This window comes from Lacerta agilis, chromosome 8 (assembly GCF_009819535.1).
Source record: "Lacerta agilis isolate rLacAgi1 chromosome 8, rLacAgi1.pri, whole genome shotgun sequence".
Classification (NCBI taxonomy): Eukaryota; Metazoa; Chordata; class Lepidosauria; order Squamata; family Lacertidae; genus Lacerta; species Lacerta agilis.
In genome coordinates, this window is record NC_046319.1 from 76,824,259 (window position 1) to 76,842,298 (window position 18,040).

The 18,040-nt window shown below is 52.1% G+C and overlaps 1 protein-coding gene across 1 annotated transcript in view; it reads left to right on the top strand.

The window, feature by feature from the left end:
• The window catches only part of PRKD2 (protein kinase D2), a 37,796-nt gene that overhangs the window by 13,267 nt on the left and 6,489 nt on the right, over positions 1-18,040 (top strand). Inside the window, exons 2-11 of the mRNA XM_033158424.1 lie at positions 2,818-2,956; positions 6,206-6,337; positions 9,372-9,526; positions 10,172-10,373; positions 10,857-10,937; positions 11,736-11,883; positions 13,182-13,299; positions 15,069-15,146; positions 16,441-16,699; positions 17,829-17,881. Of these exons, the coding sequence (XP_033014315.1) occupies positions 6,298-6,337; positions 9,372-9,526; positions 10,172-10,373; positions 10,857-10,937; positions 11,736-11,883; positions 13,182-13,299; positions 15,069-15,146; positions 16,441-16,699; positions 17,829-17,881 (1,134 nt within the window). The 5' untranslated portion in view covers positions 2,818-2,956; positions 6,206-6,297. The remainder of the gene's footprint in view (positions 1-2,817; positions 2,957-6,205; positions 6,338-9,371; positions 9,527-10,171; positions 10,374-10,856; positions 10,938-11,735; positions 11,884-13,181; positions 13,300-15,068; positions 15,147-16,440; positions 16,700-17,828; positions 17,882-18,040) is intronic.

Below are 18,040 nucleotides of genomic sequence, written 5' to 3' on the forward strand. Positions count from 1 at the left end.
GAATGGGGCACAGAGGCTTAGAGGGCAACAAGGGGAAGCGCCACCCCCAGGCGCCACATTGATGAGCCGTGTGCTAGTTGGCGCTTTCCCTCTCGCCCAGCTGCTTCACCCCCCGACTGCATGTGGGGGGGGGGCATAAAATGATCTCCTGATTTGATCCTTTGCTGGGACAAGGTGCGTTCTGGTTGCCCATTTGCCAAAGGGCAGAGGGATCATAGAATTGTAGAGTTGGGACCCCGTGGGTCACCCAGTCCAACCCCCTGTAATACATGAAACTTTTGCCCAACATGGTTCTCGAACCCACGACCCGGAGGTTAAGATTCTCGCGCTGTGCCAACTGAGCAAACATGCCTTGTTTCAATAGCAAGGGAAATTTAGCTTGGAGAAGAGAAGACTGAGAGGTGATATATCTGAGGGGCTGCCCCATGGAAGAGGAAGCAAGCTTTTCCCCCCTGCTACTCCGGAGGGTCAGACCTGAACCAATGGATTCCAAACTACAAGAAAGGAGATTCGGACTAAACATTAGGAAGAACTTTCTGAGGGCAAGAGCTGTTTGACAGGGGATCGGACTCCCTCGGAAGGTGGTCACCTTCCTTGGAGGTTTTTAGCAGAGCTTGGATGGCCCTCTGCCATGGACGCTTTAGCTGAGATTCCTGGTTTGCAGGGGGTTGGACTAGTTGACCCTTGGAGTTCCCTTCCAACTATATGATTCCACGAGCCGAGGGAAGAAAAGCTCTGTTTTAGCAACAGTTTTTCGATGAAAACCGTTTGGTGCCACAGGAGCGGCCCAGCGCCTTGCGCTGCGGTTCCCAGGCGCTGCCTGACAAACCAGCTGGCGGCTGGGCTCTTGTTACGTGCTGCATAACAGACTTTCACAGGCGGGCGGAACGACCCACCCGTCAATCACGTGGCCTCATAGTGACATTGGGTGACTGACAGACTGGTTGCCCCACTTACCTGTCAAAACCACTTGCAGGGTGGGGACAGATGAGGATCCGGCCCACTGGCACAAAATAAAGTTTCCCCACCCCGGCTCCTAACCGAACGGTCATGCTTTCAACCCGTTGCTTCAGCCGAGCCACTGCCCAATTAATGGAGCCCAGGCGAGCTGAAATCTCGTCGGCCCGCATTTTTTAGACCTGCCTCGAGTCGTGACGCATCAGTGACTCGCCCCGAAGAAAGGACCATCTGTCTTTCGGTTTCTGAAAGTTTCCCCGCCTGGCTGCCTAGAGCACATTGTTACTCATTGTGGAGCAACCCCGTTTGTAGCCTTCTGTCAGCCCAGAGTATTGCTTCGGAGGCTAGCTTTAAAAGTTTGCCGCTGCAGCGATTGACCTCCGGGTACACAAAGGGCTTGAACCTGAAACCACCGCCAACTTGCAGGGACTTGTCTTTCTTTCCCTTCTCCCTGCGGCGTCCCAGGGATGAACCTGCTCTTTCACCGCAACCCTGTTCAAACAGCATTCCGACTGCACTGGAGTTAACTGAGCAACACCCAAGTGCACTGAAATGCATAGAAAGTGTCTGTTTCTTTGACTGAGTCAGGAGCCTTGCTAATCCTAATACCTTTTGCGAACTAAACCCAATCCTGGTGCGACTTCCTAAAGTCGGGAGAGGGGTGAGCTGGGCTAGGGTCTGGTCGCTGGTCCATCAAGACCGCAGCTTCTTTCCATGCAGAAGGTTTGAAGTTCGACCCCCAGCATTCGCAGGTAGGGCTGGCAATGCCTTGGGCTTGAAACCCTGGAGAGCTGCTGCCGGTCAGTGCGGACAAAACTGAACTAGATGGACCCAATGGTCTCACTCAGTATAAAGTTATATTATTATTATTATTATTATTATTATTATTATTATTATTATTAACAACAATAATAATATCTAAGTCATCTCCCACCCAGGGGTGATCTACTATGAAACTAATGAAGCTTAATCCTGGAGGGGGCCCAGAAGTGACTCTATTCCACATTGCTTTTAAAGAAAATTGCTTTGAAAAGTGCACCTCACATGCATATAATATTTCCCTAATTTTCACGCACCCCATAACTCAAAAGCTATAAGGCCTTTTTTTATTTGCACCAGTGACGTAAACAGGTGAGATAATCCAGTACAGCAATTTTAATCAAAATCTGAGATGTGGCAGCTTTATTTTTTTAAAAAAACCACAATTGTGATGATCTGGAACAAACCCATTAGAAAAGGTGGCAGTGGTTGCCCAGACATTGATGCCGGCTGCAAATGGGACCCCAAATCAGTCCAGGCTTCAGGGGCCCCAAAATGTAGGTCCACCTCCGCTCCCACCCCTCCTCCCTGAAACCTTCGAAGTCGCTTTTTGCTCGCCTGGCGCCCTCCAGATGTTTGGGACTACAACTCCCAGCAGGCTCGGGCTGATGGGAGTTATAGTCCAAAGCATTTGGAAGAAGAAGAAGAAGAAGAAGAAGAAGAAGAAGAAGAAGAAGAAGAAGACGAGTTTGGATTTGATATCCCGCTTTTCACTACCCGAAGGAGTCTCAAAGCGGCTAACACCAGGCCAGCAAAGCGTGCTTTATAAATTCTTCTTCTTTTGATATATATTAATACACACACACATATATCAGGGCAGTTCACAAGATGAAAATAGAGGATAAAAACACAGAATAAATAGCGAGAGCAAAAACAAAGAGTGCCGTGGAATCTTAGAGTTGGAAGGGGGACCCCCCAGGGTCATCTAGTCCAACCCCCTGCAACACAGTGGGAACTTTCTGCATGCCAACCTCATGCCCTCTCCGATCCCACGTTGTTTCCCCCGGCTCTCCCTATCCACCCCTGTCTCTTCCTTTGCAGTTCCCTGAGTGCGGCTTCTACTGCCTCTACGACAAGATTCTGCTCTTCAAGCACGACCCGTCCTCGGCCAACATCCTGCAGCTGGTCAGAGCCGCCAGCGACATCCAGGAAGGGGACCTGGTGGAGGTGGTGCTCTCAGGTGAGCTGGCTTAGCGGAATCGTGAACTGGTTTGGCTGCGGGTCCCGTGTGGCAGGGGGTTGGGCTAGATGACCTTTGGGGGGGGACTCCCTTTCCGACTCGAAAATTCTGTGATTCTAAGGGAACGTGCATTTGTTGTTGTTGTTGTTGTTCAGTCGTTCAGTCGTGTCCGACTCTTCGTGACCCCATGGACCAGAGCACGCCAGGCACGCCTATCCTTCACTGCCTCTTGCAGTTTGGCCAAACTCATGTTAGTAGCTTCGAGAACACTGTCCAACCATCTCATCCTCTGTCGTCCCCTTCTCCTTGTGCCCTCCATCTTTCCCAACATCAGGGTCTTTTCTAGGGAGTCTTCTCTTCTCGAGGTGCCCAAAGTACTGGAGCCTCAGCTTCAGGATCTGTCCTTCTAGTGAGCACTCAGGGCTGATTTCTTTGAGAATGGATAGGTTTGATCTTTTTGCAGTCCATGGGACTCTCAAGAGTCTCCTCCAGCACCATAATTCAAAAGCATCAATTCTTTGGCGATCAGCCTTCTTGATGGTCCAGCTCTCACTTCCGTACATTACTACTGGGAAAACCATAGCTTTAACTATACGGACCTTTGTCGGCAAGGTGATGTCTTTGCTTTTTAAGATGCTGTCTAGGTTTGTCATTGCTTTTCTCCCAAGAAGCAGGCATCTTCTAAGACGTGCATTTACTCCTCCTCATTTACTCCCCACAACAACCCTGGGAGGTAGGCTAGGCTGAGAGGCAGCGACCGGCCCCCCCCAAGGCCGCCCAGTTAGCTTCATGGCGGAGTGTCGGGATTTGAACCCTGGTCTCTCCCGAGTCCTGGTGCAGTGCTCCAACCGTTTCGCCACGCGGGTTCCTTAGCAAAGGCTGGCACAGCCCTTCACCTCTCTCTGTCTCTCTGTATTTCTCTCTCTCTCCTGGCCTAGATCTCTCACTTGCTGGAGGCGGCAGGTGATGTTTTTTGAATCCGAGGCCCAGGCAACGGAGCAGGATGTGGGTTTTGGGTACAGACAACCCCTTTCCTCCGCTTGGGGGAAGGGCGGTAGAAGGTGCTTCCTGGCGGATGTCCTCTTGCACCCTAGGGACCCAGGGCATTTCCTGTGTACCTGGGTGGGGCTAGGGAAGCCCCCCAGAAACAGCTGCTTCTGCCTGGGGCGAAAAGGGTGGCAACAAGGATGAAAATCAGAGGAGCCCAGAGTGGGTTACCCTCCCGCCGCTCCCTCATTTCCTCTTCACAACAACCCTGCGAGGCAGGTCGGGCTGAAACATGGAGACTTGGACAAGGTGTCCCAGAGGCCACTCATTCCTAAACTATTTCAGCTCGGGCATGTGGATGGGCTCCTAAACAGGGACAGGCTATCCTAAGACAAGAGTGTCTCTGAGAGAGTGCAGAGTGCCTCGTTTCCCTGCCCACTGAGTTCCCGCTTTTAAAAGTCTGGCCTGGCAGCCCTTGATAAAATGATTTGCAAGAGCCTCGTGAGGTACCAGGTTAGACTGGGAGTGGAGTTCAGTCAGCGGCACCCAGCTAGCATTGTGCCTGGAGTCAGGATTTGAATCCGGGTCTCCCAGGACGGATGAATTAATGCAATGCAATCAGATAACCTGCACTATTTCAGCCTCTAAATCTGGAATCTCCACTTCCTCAAGGGTGCTAAATCACCCCCTGCGCCTGTTTTCATGGAAGGGTAAATCCTAAAGAAGCCTTCACCAACTTGGTGCCCTCAAGATGTGTTGGACTACAATTCCCATCGGCCTTAGCCTGTGCTACTGATGGTCAGGGATGATGGGAGTTGTAGTCCAAAAAAATCTGGAGGGCCCCAGACTGCTGACCTAAACAAACCGCATTCAGCTGAGAACAAAACCTTGGCACTTTTGCAGACTTTTATCTTCTCGTTATGTGGCAGATTATCAGAAGACTGATAACTCTGAGGGAAAGAGTCATAGCTCAGCATTACAGCATCTGCCTTGCATGCAAAAGGTCTCAGTCCTCTGGTAGGCCTGAGAAAGAGCTGCTGCCGGTCAGTGTAGACAATACTGAGCCCAGATGCTGCAAGGGTTTCACTCTGTATAGAGCAGCATCCATGTTCCTTCCTGAAAACCCCCCCCCCCCCCGGTCTTCAGAGAAGCAGATTCTAACATCCCTCCTCTTGCTAACTGGCGCAGGGAGCTTTTTCCACCCCGGGGGGGGGGCAGATCCCCCCCCCCGGGAAGCTCCCAGGGGCCATGTGTCAGGTGGGCGGGGCCTGGGGCAGAAGCGGGCGGAGTAATTGATGTGACTCCTCCCTTTGCCTCATTCAAAAGCCCTTGCAAAGAGCTGGCGAGAGGTGGCCTGGAGAATGTTCTGGGGGCCAGGCATTGATAATGGGAGGGCTTTATTTCCCCCCACCCTGCTTTGAAATTCCCTAGCTCCACTGTGCTCCGTTAATCCTTGAAATTGAATTGCTGCTCCCTTTAAAAAAAACAAACAAAAAAACACCCTCTCTCCTTCTGAACATGGCAAGAATCAGGACTTATTCACACATAAACTACGGAACTCCTTTCTGCAGGAGGCAGTAATGGACACCAGCTAAGATGGCTTTAGAAGAAGATCAGATAAATTCACGGAGAAGAATTTGTGGCTACATACCATGGATCATGAATCACAGAATCGTAGAGTTGAAAAAGGGACCCCCTGTGGTCATCTAGTCCAACCCCCTGCAATGCAGGAATCTCAACTAAAGCATCCCTGACAGATGGCCACCCAACCTCTGCTTTCAAACCTCCAAGGAAGGAGAGTCCACAACCTCCCAAGGGAGTCCGTTCCACTTTCAAAAAGCTCCTACTGTCAGAAAGTTCTTCCTGATGTTTGGTCGGAATCTCCTTTCTTGTAACTTGAAGCCATGGGTTCGAGTCCTAGCCTCCAGAGCAAGAGAAAACAAGCTTGCTCCCTCATCCATGTGCCAGCCCTCCTCTCGGTCTCCTCTTTTCCCGGCTAAACATCCCCAGCTCCTTCAACCGTTCCTCATCCGGCTTCACTCTGCCTCCAGGGTCAGAGGCAGCGAACGCTCCTGAATACCAGTTTCCGGAAGCTGCGGGAGGGGAGAGTTGCTCTAGTACTCTGATCCTGTTTTGCGTGCTTCCCTTGGGGGCATCTGGCCACTGCGGGGGCAGGATACCTACCGGACTGGGTGGGCCAGGGGCCTGATCCTGCAGGCCTCTTCCAATGTTATTCTAAGCACCTTCCTCACCCCCTCCTAGCTTCCGCCACTTTTGAGGACTTCCGGATCCGACCACACGCCCTCAGTGTGCACTCCTATCGTGCTCCGGCTTTCTGCGACCACTGTGGCGAGATGCTCTTCGGATTGGTACGCCAAGGTCTCAAGTGTGATGGTAAGGCTCCCTCTTTAGATTTGATTTTTTTGCGGGAAGGCGGAGGGTTTTCTGTTTTTTGTTTGCCAAGACCTGGGTTGGCATTTCCTCCCAAGGCATAAAGACTTAACAGTGGTACCTCTGTGTGGTGAGAGCCAGTGTGCTGTAGTGGTTAAGAGCGGTGGACTTGTAATCTGGTGAACCGGGTTCGCTTCCCCGCTCCTCCACATGCAGCTGCTGGGTGACCTTGGGCTAGTCACACTTCTTTGAAGTCTCTCAGCCCCACTCACCTCACAGAGGGTTTGTTGTGGGGGAGGAAGGGAAAAGGAGAATGATAGCCGCTTTGAGACTCCTTCGGGTAGTGATAAAGCGGGATATCAAATCCAAACTCCTCTTCTACCTCGGGTTAAGAACTTAATTCATTCCAGAGGTCCATTCTTAACCCGAAACCATTCTTAACCTGAGGCGCGCTTTCGCTAATGGGGCGTCCCGCTGCCGCCACGCCGCCAGCGCGCAATTTCCGTTCTCAGCCCGAGGCAAAGTTCTTAACCTGAGGTACTACTTCCGGGTTGCGGAGTCTGTAACCCGAGTTGTTTGTAACCCGAGGTACCACTGTATTTGGATCATTTACCCATTTTGTCAGGGTACGTCCCGGGGGGTTGGGATCATCTGTGCCCTCTCCAGATGTTGCCGGACTCCAGTTCCCATCAGGCTCAGCCGGTTTGGCCGATGCCCAGGGCTGGTGACATGGGTGCAGCCAAGGGGAACAGCTGCCCCCCCTTAGATCAAGCAAAACAATAGAAATACTTAACTAACTGACCAATCATGTCAGTTCTGCCCCCCACCCAAAAAAATCCTGGCTATGTCCTTGGATGATGGGATTTGGAGTCACGGGCTCCCTCACGTGCCGATTTTAATTTTTTAATGCAAGAAAACTCTGCATTAAATTGTGGAAGCGGAGCCACTTTTAAAATATTTGCTTTCTTACCTCACATATTCTACTCTACTTTTGCTAGCTGTTAGAGAGGAAGACGAGGCCAGACTTTCCCCCAACGGCTGGGAGCCTTCTCTTATTTGGGTGCCCTGCCAAACGCCCAGCGATTTTTTTGCCGGCATATTTTCAAGAGTATCATGAGGTCTAGAAACATCCCTTAAAAAAAAAAAGGACAGCTGAGAATCTCTGCTGCCCAAAGAAAAGGAAATAAAATATTTGGTCCCTGTAGAAAAATGACATATCGGGGAGAAGGTGAGGACGGGGAACACCCTCTCCTTGAAACAATAGGTTTGTTTTGCACCCTGTTAAGTGTGCCCCCTCCTGCCATCCCAAGTGGCGCAGTCCGGACACAGCTTGGCCACTTCGCCTGCTGTTTGGGAGCAGCGGCCCGGAGCGTTCCAGTCTCCCACGCAGGGGCCGGTGCCCTTGGGCTCTTGCTTTTGACCTCCAAAGCCACGTGACCCTTTGAGCCACATGCTCTCGCTCTGCACCTGCCCCAGGGCCCTGGCAGGACATGAAGCATCAGGCTTTTAGGTCATTACTGTGCTTAATGCTTAATCGAAAGGCGGAAAACCTCGCCCTCCGCCCCCACCCTCCAGCCCCTTCCATTGCTTGGTTCACACGCAGTTTGGGAACACAGGGAGCTGCCTTTATACCGAGTCATCTAGTTCAGTATTTCCTATGCTGGCTGGCAGCAGCTCCCCAGTGATTTCCCGCAAGGGGGGGGTGGGTGTCTCTTCCAGGCCTACCTCTCCGGGGATCAAACCTGCAACGTCTTGCTTGCAAAGCAGATGCTCGTGCCCTGAGCCTTTCCCCGCATCCGGACATAGAAAGCTGGTCCATCTGGCTCAGTATTGTCTACTCTACACTGACTGGCAGCAGCTCTCTGGGATTTTCAGGAGCCTGCCCCAGCCCTGGAGGTGCCAGGGTTGGAACCAAGGGCCACTGCCAGTCAGTGTAGGGAATAGAGAGCTAGACAGCCCCCAATTCCCCTTCATTCGATTATCAGAATAACTAAATTGTTCTAGTTGCAGATGGATAGCCGTGTAGGTCTGCCGTAGTCGAAACAAAATAAAAAAAACTCCTCCCAGTAGCACCTTAGAGACCAACTAAGTTTGTTATTGGTATGGCCTTTCGTGTGCATGCACACTTCTTCAGATACACACACGATGCATGCACACGAAAGCTCATACCAAGAACAAACTTAGTTGGTCTCTAAGGTGCTACTGGGAGGAATTTTTTTAATTGTTGTTGTTTGTACCCCGCACATCTGACTGGGGTTGCCCCAGGCACTCTGGGCAGCTTCCAGCATAATATAAAAGCACAACAAGACTTCAAACATCAAAAACCTCCCTACACAGGGCGACCTTCTAAAATTTGTATTTATCTCCTTGACATCTGTGGGAGGGCGTTCCACAGGGCGGGCGCCACCACCGAGAAGGCCCTCTGCCTAGTTCCTTGTAACCCCACTTCTCACAGGGAGGGAACTGCCAGAAGGCCCTCGGAGCTGGACCTCAGTGTCTGGGCTGAACGATGGGGGTGGAGACGCTCCTTCAGGTATACTGGGCTGAGGCCGTTTAGGGCTTGAAAGGTCAGCCCCAACACTTTGAATTGTGCTCGGAAACGTACTGGGAGCCAATGTAGGCCTTTCAGGACCGGTGTTATATGGTCCCGGCGGCCGCTCCCAGTCACCAGTCCAGCTGCCGCATTCTGGATTGGATGTAGTTACCGAATCACCTTCAAAGGTAGCCCCACGTAGAGCGCATGGCAGTAGTCCAAGCAGGAGTATAAAACTACATATAGTTTCAATTATATCAGCATTTCATTGTTCTTTAGTGATTGTCCCTGCCTCCCATGCTTCTATTTGTTCTTACTTTATCATCTGTAAGCCACCTCGAGTCGCTTGTCACGGAAAAAGACAAGGTGTAAATAAATACATGATAAAAAGAATAATTGATGGTAACGGGCTTCAGGCGGCTTCCTCTCTCCTGCCTCCCTGTGCTGTTTCTGCTGCCAACCTCGTGACCCTGCCATTTTTGATGTTCCTGATTTGCCTCCCAGGCTGTGGGCTGAACTACCACAAGCGCTGCGCCTTCAGCATCCCCAACAACTGCAGCGGAGCCCGGAAGCGCCGCCTCTCCTCCACCTCCTTGGCCAACTCTCAGTCCCTGCGCCTCTCCATCACGGACTCCTTGCCCTGCAGCTCCGAAGATCTGGTGAGTGCACATGCCCCGCCCCCTGCTGGCTGGGAGTGGGTCTGCCCTACTCGCCTCCCCACCTGGTTCTGGTGCGAATTTGCTGTTGCCATCCCTCTGTCTCAGGAGACAACGGAGTGCGCCTCCGGGGTGAAGTTGTGATCTGCTTCAAACTGTTTATATAGTTTTATGTTGTGTTGTGTTTTAATTTGCTGGAAGCCGCAGTCACGGCTATGGTGCGATGGATCAGTGTGCGTGGTTATTTAACCAGAAGGTTGGCGGTTTGAGCTCACCCAAGGATGGCATTGCAGGGGGGTTGGACTTGATGATTCTTGGGGGTCCCTACCCTGAATTGTACAGGCTTCTTTCTCCTATCCTTCACCCCGCGCCACTGCTGCTTACCTGCTTAAAACAGAAGCGCGGAGCTACTTCAAAGAGCGCTTTTGCAAAGGGCTTTAACCTCCATGCTCATCAGCTGATGAGTGGGGATTAAATCTTGCCTTGATTGCACAATCCTGTTCCCCACTGAAAACAGGGCACACAGTGAATTGGGTGGGTCCCAAACATAACGCCTCGGGGTAGAGATGGTGTTCTCCTATGCCTTGGGGTTTGTCACAGCTGACCCTTCTCCCCCTGGCTCCCCTTTCTCCTCCTCCCTCCTCGCAGACTAGGAGCCTGATAGAGACCTTCCCCCGCCGGCTCACTTCCTCCACCTACATCGGCCGCCCCATTGAGCTAGACAAGCTCTTCCTCTCGAAGGTCAAGGTGCCTCACACCTTCCTCATCCACTCCTACACCCGGCCCACCGTCTGCCAGTACTGCAAGAAGCTCCTCAAAGGCCTCTTCCGCCAGGGCCTCCAATGCAAAGGTGAGGAGGGGGGGACGGGACCCTGAGGGAGGGCTCTGGGCCTCCCATCTGCCTCATGTTGGGGATCTTCAGCCGTGGTTCTCCGGGACTTGTTGAACTGCAGCAATAAAACTCCCAGCATGTTTGCAAAGCTAAGCAGGGTTCCAAATTGGGTGGGGGACTGTGCCTTGGTATTCCTGCATTGCAGGGGGTCGGACTAGATGACCCTGGGGGTCCCTTTTATGATTCTTTGACTACAGCTCCCACCGTCCCCAGCCAGCTTTGCCCCATGTGCAGGGATGATGGGAGTTGTAGTCCAGCAGCACCTGAGGACCCAAGGCAGGACACTTGCAGTTCCTTTATTTAAAGTCTGGCCATTGGTCCATTTAAACCAGTATCCTTTGCTCTCCCTGGTAGAGGCTTAGTTGTGGGTTCCAATTGAAACTTTTTAACCTGCTGCTGCTCTTCCACCCCCGCCTTGCCTCCTTCCCCAACTTCTTCCAGATTGCAAGTTCAACTGCCACAAACGTTGCGCGACTCGGGTGCCCAATGACTGCCTGGGAGAGACGCTGTTTAATGGCGGAGGTGAGTGACGGCCGCTGTTCTCATTGCGTGGAGGTGGCTGGAGGGGAGGGACCTGGTTTTAACTCCTGAGATGGGTGTGATTTAGCTTAGGACCCACCATTTCAGTTGTGTGTAGATCATCTGGGTAAGGCTTCTGTTTGAGCCTCCAGAAGCTGAAACAGAAAGGTTGTGTTGGCTTAAAGCTCTTTGCAAAAGTACTCTTTGAAGAAGTTCTTTGCCACCAAGGAGGCAAAGAGAGGAGAAGAAAACCCTGAATTGTACAGGCTTCTTTCTCTTCTCTTTCATCCCGTGCCACTGCTGCTTACTTGCTTAAAGCAGAAGTGTGGAGCTGCTTCAAAGAGCACTTTTGCAAAGGGTTTTAACTTCCATACTCATCAGCTGATGAGTGGGGATTAAATCTTGCCTTGGTTGCACAATCCTGTTCCCCACTGAAAACAGGATAGTAATTAATTAATATAACAACTACCACCGTGTCTTCCCGCCCATCAGCTGACATCACCAGTGATGCCGGCTGATTGACAGGTGGGTGTGCCTTAAGGGGGAATAGCCTTGTGGGCCAAATTGAACTCCCAGGCACAGCAAGATTGGCCCATTGGCCAGATGCTTCCCACCCCTGGTCTACCCTGACTGGCAGCAGCTCTTTAGAGTGCCAGACTGGAGTCTCTGCCAACCCTACCTGGAATTGAACCTGGAACCTTCTGCACGCAAAGCCAGATGCTCTACTGCTGAGCTACGGCCTTGCCCCAGTGATTGGAGAAGTCTTGGATATATTGTATTCCTCTCCTATGACCCTCCCAGATGTGCAGATGGAAGAAGCCAGCGACCTCAGTGAGGCCGATAAGAACTCGCTCATGGATGAATCGGACGACTCTGGAATCATCCCCGGGTCCCATTCAGAGAACGAGATGAGGATGGGCGAGGACTCTGACGACAGCAAGTCCCGGGGGTGAGGAAGGGCCAGCCCTGAAGCCACAGCTTCGTTTTCTTTCCTTTGGTCCTGTATGGGGTTTCCCTTCACGGCTGGATCCAACCTTTCACTCCCCTTACAGGAGCTGCAATGTTTGTTAACTTTCCATTGCTGCTGATCTGGCAGCGGGGAGACACTGAGAATGAATGGCTTTCATGGTCTAGATTTCTTCACTGGGCTGTAAGGCAAAGATAACTCACATCCTCTCTCGAAAAGGTTTCTCGGTTTCCCTGTCCACCTCTCCCATGATTTCATTAAACTTTCCACCCTTTTTTTTCCTTCAAAAGGAAAGGTTTTCTAGCACAGCCTCTGTCCTCTACCCACAAGAACAGGCTGGCGGTGATGGGAGTTGTAGTCCAAAACATTTGGCATGGCAATTTCTGCCCTGGCGTTTCCAAGAATCCCATTTTCTAGTGTTTTATTTGTTCATGTCCATTATAAAAATAGTTACTGAGGCTCGGTCCTAGAGTCCCCCTTTTCCTCTACGCTCATACTGCCAGCGATGCCAGAGGGCTTTGTTGAATTAAGACTCGGAGACCTGGGTTTGAATCCCCCGCACAGCCGCCAAGCTCACTAGGTGACCGTGAACCTGTCACCAATTCTCAGGCTTAACACTACCAAATCTCACACATGCCACCCAAACCATCTTGGAAGGGAAGCTCAATAGGGTGACTGTGGGCTTGTCACCATTTCTCTGGCTAGCCTACCTCACAGGTTTGTTGGGAAGAGAAATTGGGGTCGCAGAAAAAATTCACGGTGTGAAGGGCAGGATATACATTTGAGGAGCAGTTATTATCTCCCGATCCTCACCTGCCACTTTCATGGCATAATAGTAATCATAAATTTATTATTTATATCCTGTCCATCTGGCTGGGCTTCCCCAGCCACTCTTGGCGGCTTCCAACAAAATATTAAAATACAATAATCCATAGCTTTAGGCTCCAGGCAAAAATGTTTCTCTTCATCCAGGCGTTTTTATTATCTTGTACTTTTATGTTGTGGGCCTCCTTGAGGTTTATGGATAAAGGGCGGTATACGAAATTCAATTAAAAAAAAAGTTCTATGGCATTTGAACTGTTTGCCTTGTGAACTGCCCTGTGGTCTTCAGACGGAAAGCGGAATACGAGTTCAATAAAAAATTGTTTAAAGAAATCCCGGGGGGCTTCCCACGAGCGCACGCACCCAGTTTTAGTTGCATCTGTTGTGGCTCTCTTCCCCCCCCCCCAGCGCTTTCAGACCCACCAAATTTAAAGCGCACGCCCTTCCTCTTCTTTTAGCTCCATGGGCTACATCCCCCTGATGCGAGTGGTCCAGTCGGTCCGGCAAACGACCCGCAAGTCCAGCACGGCTCTGAAGGAAGGCTGGGTGGTTCACTTCAGCAACAAGGACACCCTGGTGAGTTGGAGGTGGGGGGAGACTGGGGGGAGACTGGGGTGGGCGGGCATTGAGGCTCACCAAGCAGCCGGGCCTCTTGAACCCCAGCCTCTGAATACCGTGCGGAAATGAGGGCAGTGGATTGATTTTACAGTCATACCTCTGGTTGCGTTCGCTGCGGGTTGCGTTCGGCACGGGTTACAAACACGGCGAACCTGGAAGTACCAGAACGGGTTACTTCCGGGTTCGGCGCATTGAGAAATCGCGCTTGGCGCATGCGCAGAAGCGCCGAATCGCACCATGCACATGCGCAGACGCGGCGCTTCAGGTTGCACACTTCTCATGTTGCGAACGGGGCTCCGGAACGGATCCCGTCCGCAACCAGAGGTACCACTGTCATTTCATAGCACCATCAGCAGTACGCTTGCTTGTGCTTGCCCTCGCTCCTCCAGCAAAATGCAGGTTTTGTAAGCTCCTTGGGGCATGGGCCTTTCTGTCACAGTGGACGATTGGGTTGTGAACGCGATCCGTGCGGGAGGCACGTCCGCAACCCGCAGCGCCACGTCTGCGCACGCGCGAGTCGCGACTTGGTGCTTCTGCCCATGCGCAAAGGGCGATTTAGTGTTTCTGCGCATGCGCGAGCGCCAAAACCCGGAAGTAACCCGTTCCGGTACTTCCGGGTTTGGTGCAGAGCACAACCCGAAAACGCGTAACCCACAGCGTTCACAACATGAGGTACGAGTGTATTCAGAGCTCTCTTGCTCTCTCTCTCTCACTTTCTGCTTCTAGCAATGGAGCGATGCAAGCAAGAAGAGTTGGCGCCTTCCTCTCTTGCTTATTGGTCTGATCTTGATTATTGTTTGTTATTTATTTCTTGCCCTCAACTTCATCCGAAAAAGATCCCTGAGTGGCTTACACATAGTCAACCAAGATAAATCCCTACCTGCAGGCTTACAATCTAAACAAAACAAAACAAAAAACATGACACTCAAGGAAAACGGGACAGGGAGGGAAGAGGAAGATCAAAATCGAGGCTCGGGTACCGATTTCTAAACAGCTGTTCCTATAATCACCAGTTGACATAGTTCAGGGTAAGGAGGTGGCTGACGGAGCTGCGCTTTTGGACGAGCTGATGAAGTGAGCCCTGCTGCTTCCTCTTCCTCCCACTGTGGCAGCCTGGTGGGGATGGCTGCCCCCAGGTGACAATTGAGGGGAGCGGCCTGATGGATCTGGCCTGCCAAAACCGTTACTCATTTTTTGTATAACCCACATTTCCCCTTGGATGCTCTAGGGGGCGGTACCCAGGATTTCATTAAAATGCAATGCAACGAAACCTAAAATAAGAGCCTCATAAAGCAACACGCATCCTAAAACGGCCATCTGGCGGCGGAGAAACCAATTGCTCACCCCCGTAGGCCCACGAGGGAAAAGATAATGTTACATCTTGATGTCACAGATCTGTGAACATGGTGGGGGACAACTGTCTGTCCAATGGGAGGGACTCAACCATCCAGGGTGCCACCTCGGAGAAGGCCCCGCTCCGTGCTGTTCCACAGCAGACCCTAGGTGCTGATGGAGCTACAAACAGCCCCCCCCCTGCAGCTCTTACCATGTAGGGCGGCAGATAACCAGATGCTGGTGCATGTCAGTGTATGGAATCAATGCGTGTGTGAGTATGAGTGTGAAAGTCTTGGATTGGGCCCTTAGGATGCTTTTAAGGCCTCCTTCAACCCCTGGAATGCCATGACCTGTAAAAAAAACCACTCCTTTTCTCTCTTCCCATTCTGCAGCGGAAACGCCATTACTGGCGACTGGACAGCAAATGCCTCACTCTCTTCCAAAACAACACCAGCAGTCGCTACTACAAGGTAAATCGGCCATCCCCTAATATTCAGGGCCCCCAGTGTGGATGAGGATGGGGAAGCTGGAGCGGGGGGAGATTAATGGGCCCTCTTGCAAATATTTCTGAAGCTGAACCAAATGTCCTAAGGGGGAAGAAAAAAATTCTGCCTGCCAGGTAGGCTCTTGGGGGTGGTGGGTGGGCCAAAGGTTTGATGAATCCACAGCTGTGGGGCTCTTGGGAGTTGTAGTTTCAATCATCTGGAGGGCACCAGGTTGGCAAAGGCTTCCCACCTCTTCTTTGCTCCTCCTTTGTGGTCCAAGACAATAGTGCAGTTGCAAATTCAGAAATGCAAAGTCCCTGCATGATAGTCACACCCGCTCACAGCCGTGCCTCTTCTAAGATTATGTGATAATCTTATAATTATGCAATTATAGTTAGGGATGCATTGCAATGATTGATGCAACTTTCAACCAGATCTGCTATTTTCTGTGCATTTACATGGGCAGATGATTAGGAGTGCTCCATTTACTTCTTTTGGAGTGGCTTGAGTTGTGCTTTCCATTGCACATAGAATCATAGAATGAAGAGTTGGAAGGGACCACGGGGGTCATCTAGTCCAACCCCCTGCAATGCAGATTTTTTTTTGCCCAATGTGGGGCTCAAACCCATGACCCTGAGATTTAGAGTCTCATGCTCTACTGACTGAGCTATCCCAGAGCCACATAACCAGAATGTGCTCCGTTCTCCTGAAACCAAAGCGCCTTGTGCTTTCATTGCTCCTAAATGTTTAGCTTTGGAGCCCACTGTGGCTCCCCTTTAACGCTCTAGGGTGCTGGAGACGGGGACCCCACAGCAGAAATAGTTGTGGGTCTTTGTCCCTCACCTCCGTGACCCCGGACCCCGGACCGTGACACCACTGGTCCTAGATCGCAGCCAAGATGGTGTTCCCTGCCGCTGACCAACAGATGCGTTGGAGGAGTGAAGGCAGGAGGCTTTGCCCTTGCTCTGGCTTGGCTTAATGACATCATCACTTAGCGCCAGATGGGATGCGTGGTGTTCTCGTGAAATCAGCTTAGGGCGAGGAAACCATGAAAGAAGGTTGCAGCATTTGGGACTTCCTAGTTTAGAGAAAAGGCGAGAAAGAGGAGACATGATAGAGGTTTATCACATTATGCCTGGCATGGAGAACGCCATATGAAGGCCAAGTGGGGAGAGTGTTGGGAAGGCCAAGTGGGGAGAGTTGTTGGTGTGCGTGGGGTCTTCCCTGATCGCCATGGGGCTGAGGGAGGAAGGCTGACTTCCATTTCCTTTTCCCGTAGGAGATTCCGCTCTCGGAGATCTTGGCCGTGGGCCCGGCCCAGGACTTCTCCCTGCTGCCTTCGGGCGCCAACCCTCACTGCTTTGAAATCACCACGGCCAAAGCGACCTACTACGTGGGGGAAAACGGCGCCCCTAGCAACCACCAGCATGCTGGGGACAGCCTGGAGAACGCCAGGACGTGGGAGAACGCCATCCGGCAGGCCCTCATGCCGGTCGTCCTCCAAGGGGCCCCGAGCGCTCAAGGGGAGGCGCCCCACAGTGAGTGTCTGTCCTGGTCTGGTTGGGCGCAGAGGAATACTGGGAGGCGCCAGCCGGGGAACCCCAGAGGGAAGAAGGCTCAGCGCCCAGGGAGTAGTGGTGGGATGACGATGAGAAGGAGCAGACTGGGAGGAGGAGGTGTCAGAAGCTGGAGAGGTGACAGGATTTAGTGAGCAGGAAGAGTCGGCGGCGGAGAGCAGTTCAGAATCGGAGGCAGAAGCTGGAGAGGAGGGAGGCCGAAAGGCAGAGATAGGCTGGTGAAGGGGCGAGGGGGTCTCCCCTCCCTGCTGGTCTCCCAGTACCCAAAGAGGTATGAAGAGGTAGAGCAAAGACAGGCAAGATGGTGGTGCCTCAGATTTCTTGGGAAGGTATCAGGGAAGGTGGAGCTTTAGGGTGCTGTGCGAAGGCCTTTGGTCCTCCCAAATGCATCACAGTGGCAAGTTCTAGGCGCATTAACTTCACCTACTCCATGTGATTTACTCACTTCTGCCAGTGTCCAACCCATGCCTTCCCCCTCACATGCAGGAGTGGGGACCTTTGAGCCCTGATGCCCAAATGCGCCTTTCCAAGCCTCACTTCTCTGGCCCCAGTCCATGATATCTGGAGAGCCGCAGCCACTCAGTGCAGACAGCACTGGCCTACGTAGGCCTTGTAGGGACGCAGGTGGCGCTGTGGTCTAAACCACGGAGCCTCTTGGGCTTGCCGATCAGAAGGTCGGTGGTTCGAATCCCAGCAACGGGGTGAGCTCCTGTTGCTCTGCTCCAGCTCCTGCCAACCTAGCAATTTGAAAGCACATCAGTGCAAGTACATAAATAGGTACCGCTGCAGCGGGAAGGTGAACGGCGTTTCCGTGCGCTCTGGCTTCCGTCATGGTGTCCTGTTGCGCCAGATGCGATTTAGTCATGCTGGCCACATGACCCGGAAAACTGTCTTGCAGACAAACGCCAGCTCCCTCGACCTGAAAGCGAGATGAGCGCCACAAGCCCATAGTTGCCTTTGACTGGACTTAACAGTCCAGGGGTCCATTATCCTTTTACCTTACTTAGGTGGGCCTTGTCCCCTGTACAGCATTAGCATGTGATGCATCAGGAAATGGGCTAGGCCCTGACTTCTACCTTCCTCTTTCCAGGGCAAGCGTCATTACGAATCTCTGTGTCCAACAGCCAGATCCAGGAGAATGTGGTGAGTTCTAGAAGCACTGGGTCTCCGGGTCTACTTGCCTTCTCCTTCTCCAGTGTGGTGTAGTGGTTAAGAGCGATAGACTCGTAATCTGGGGAACCGGGTTCACGTCTCCACTCCTCCACATGCAGCTCCTGGGTGACCTTGGCCGAGTCACACGTC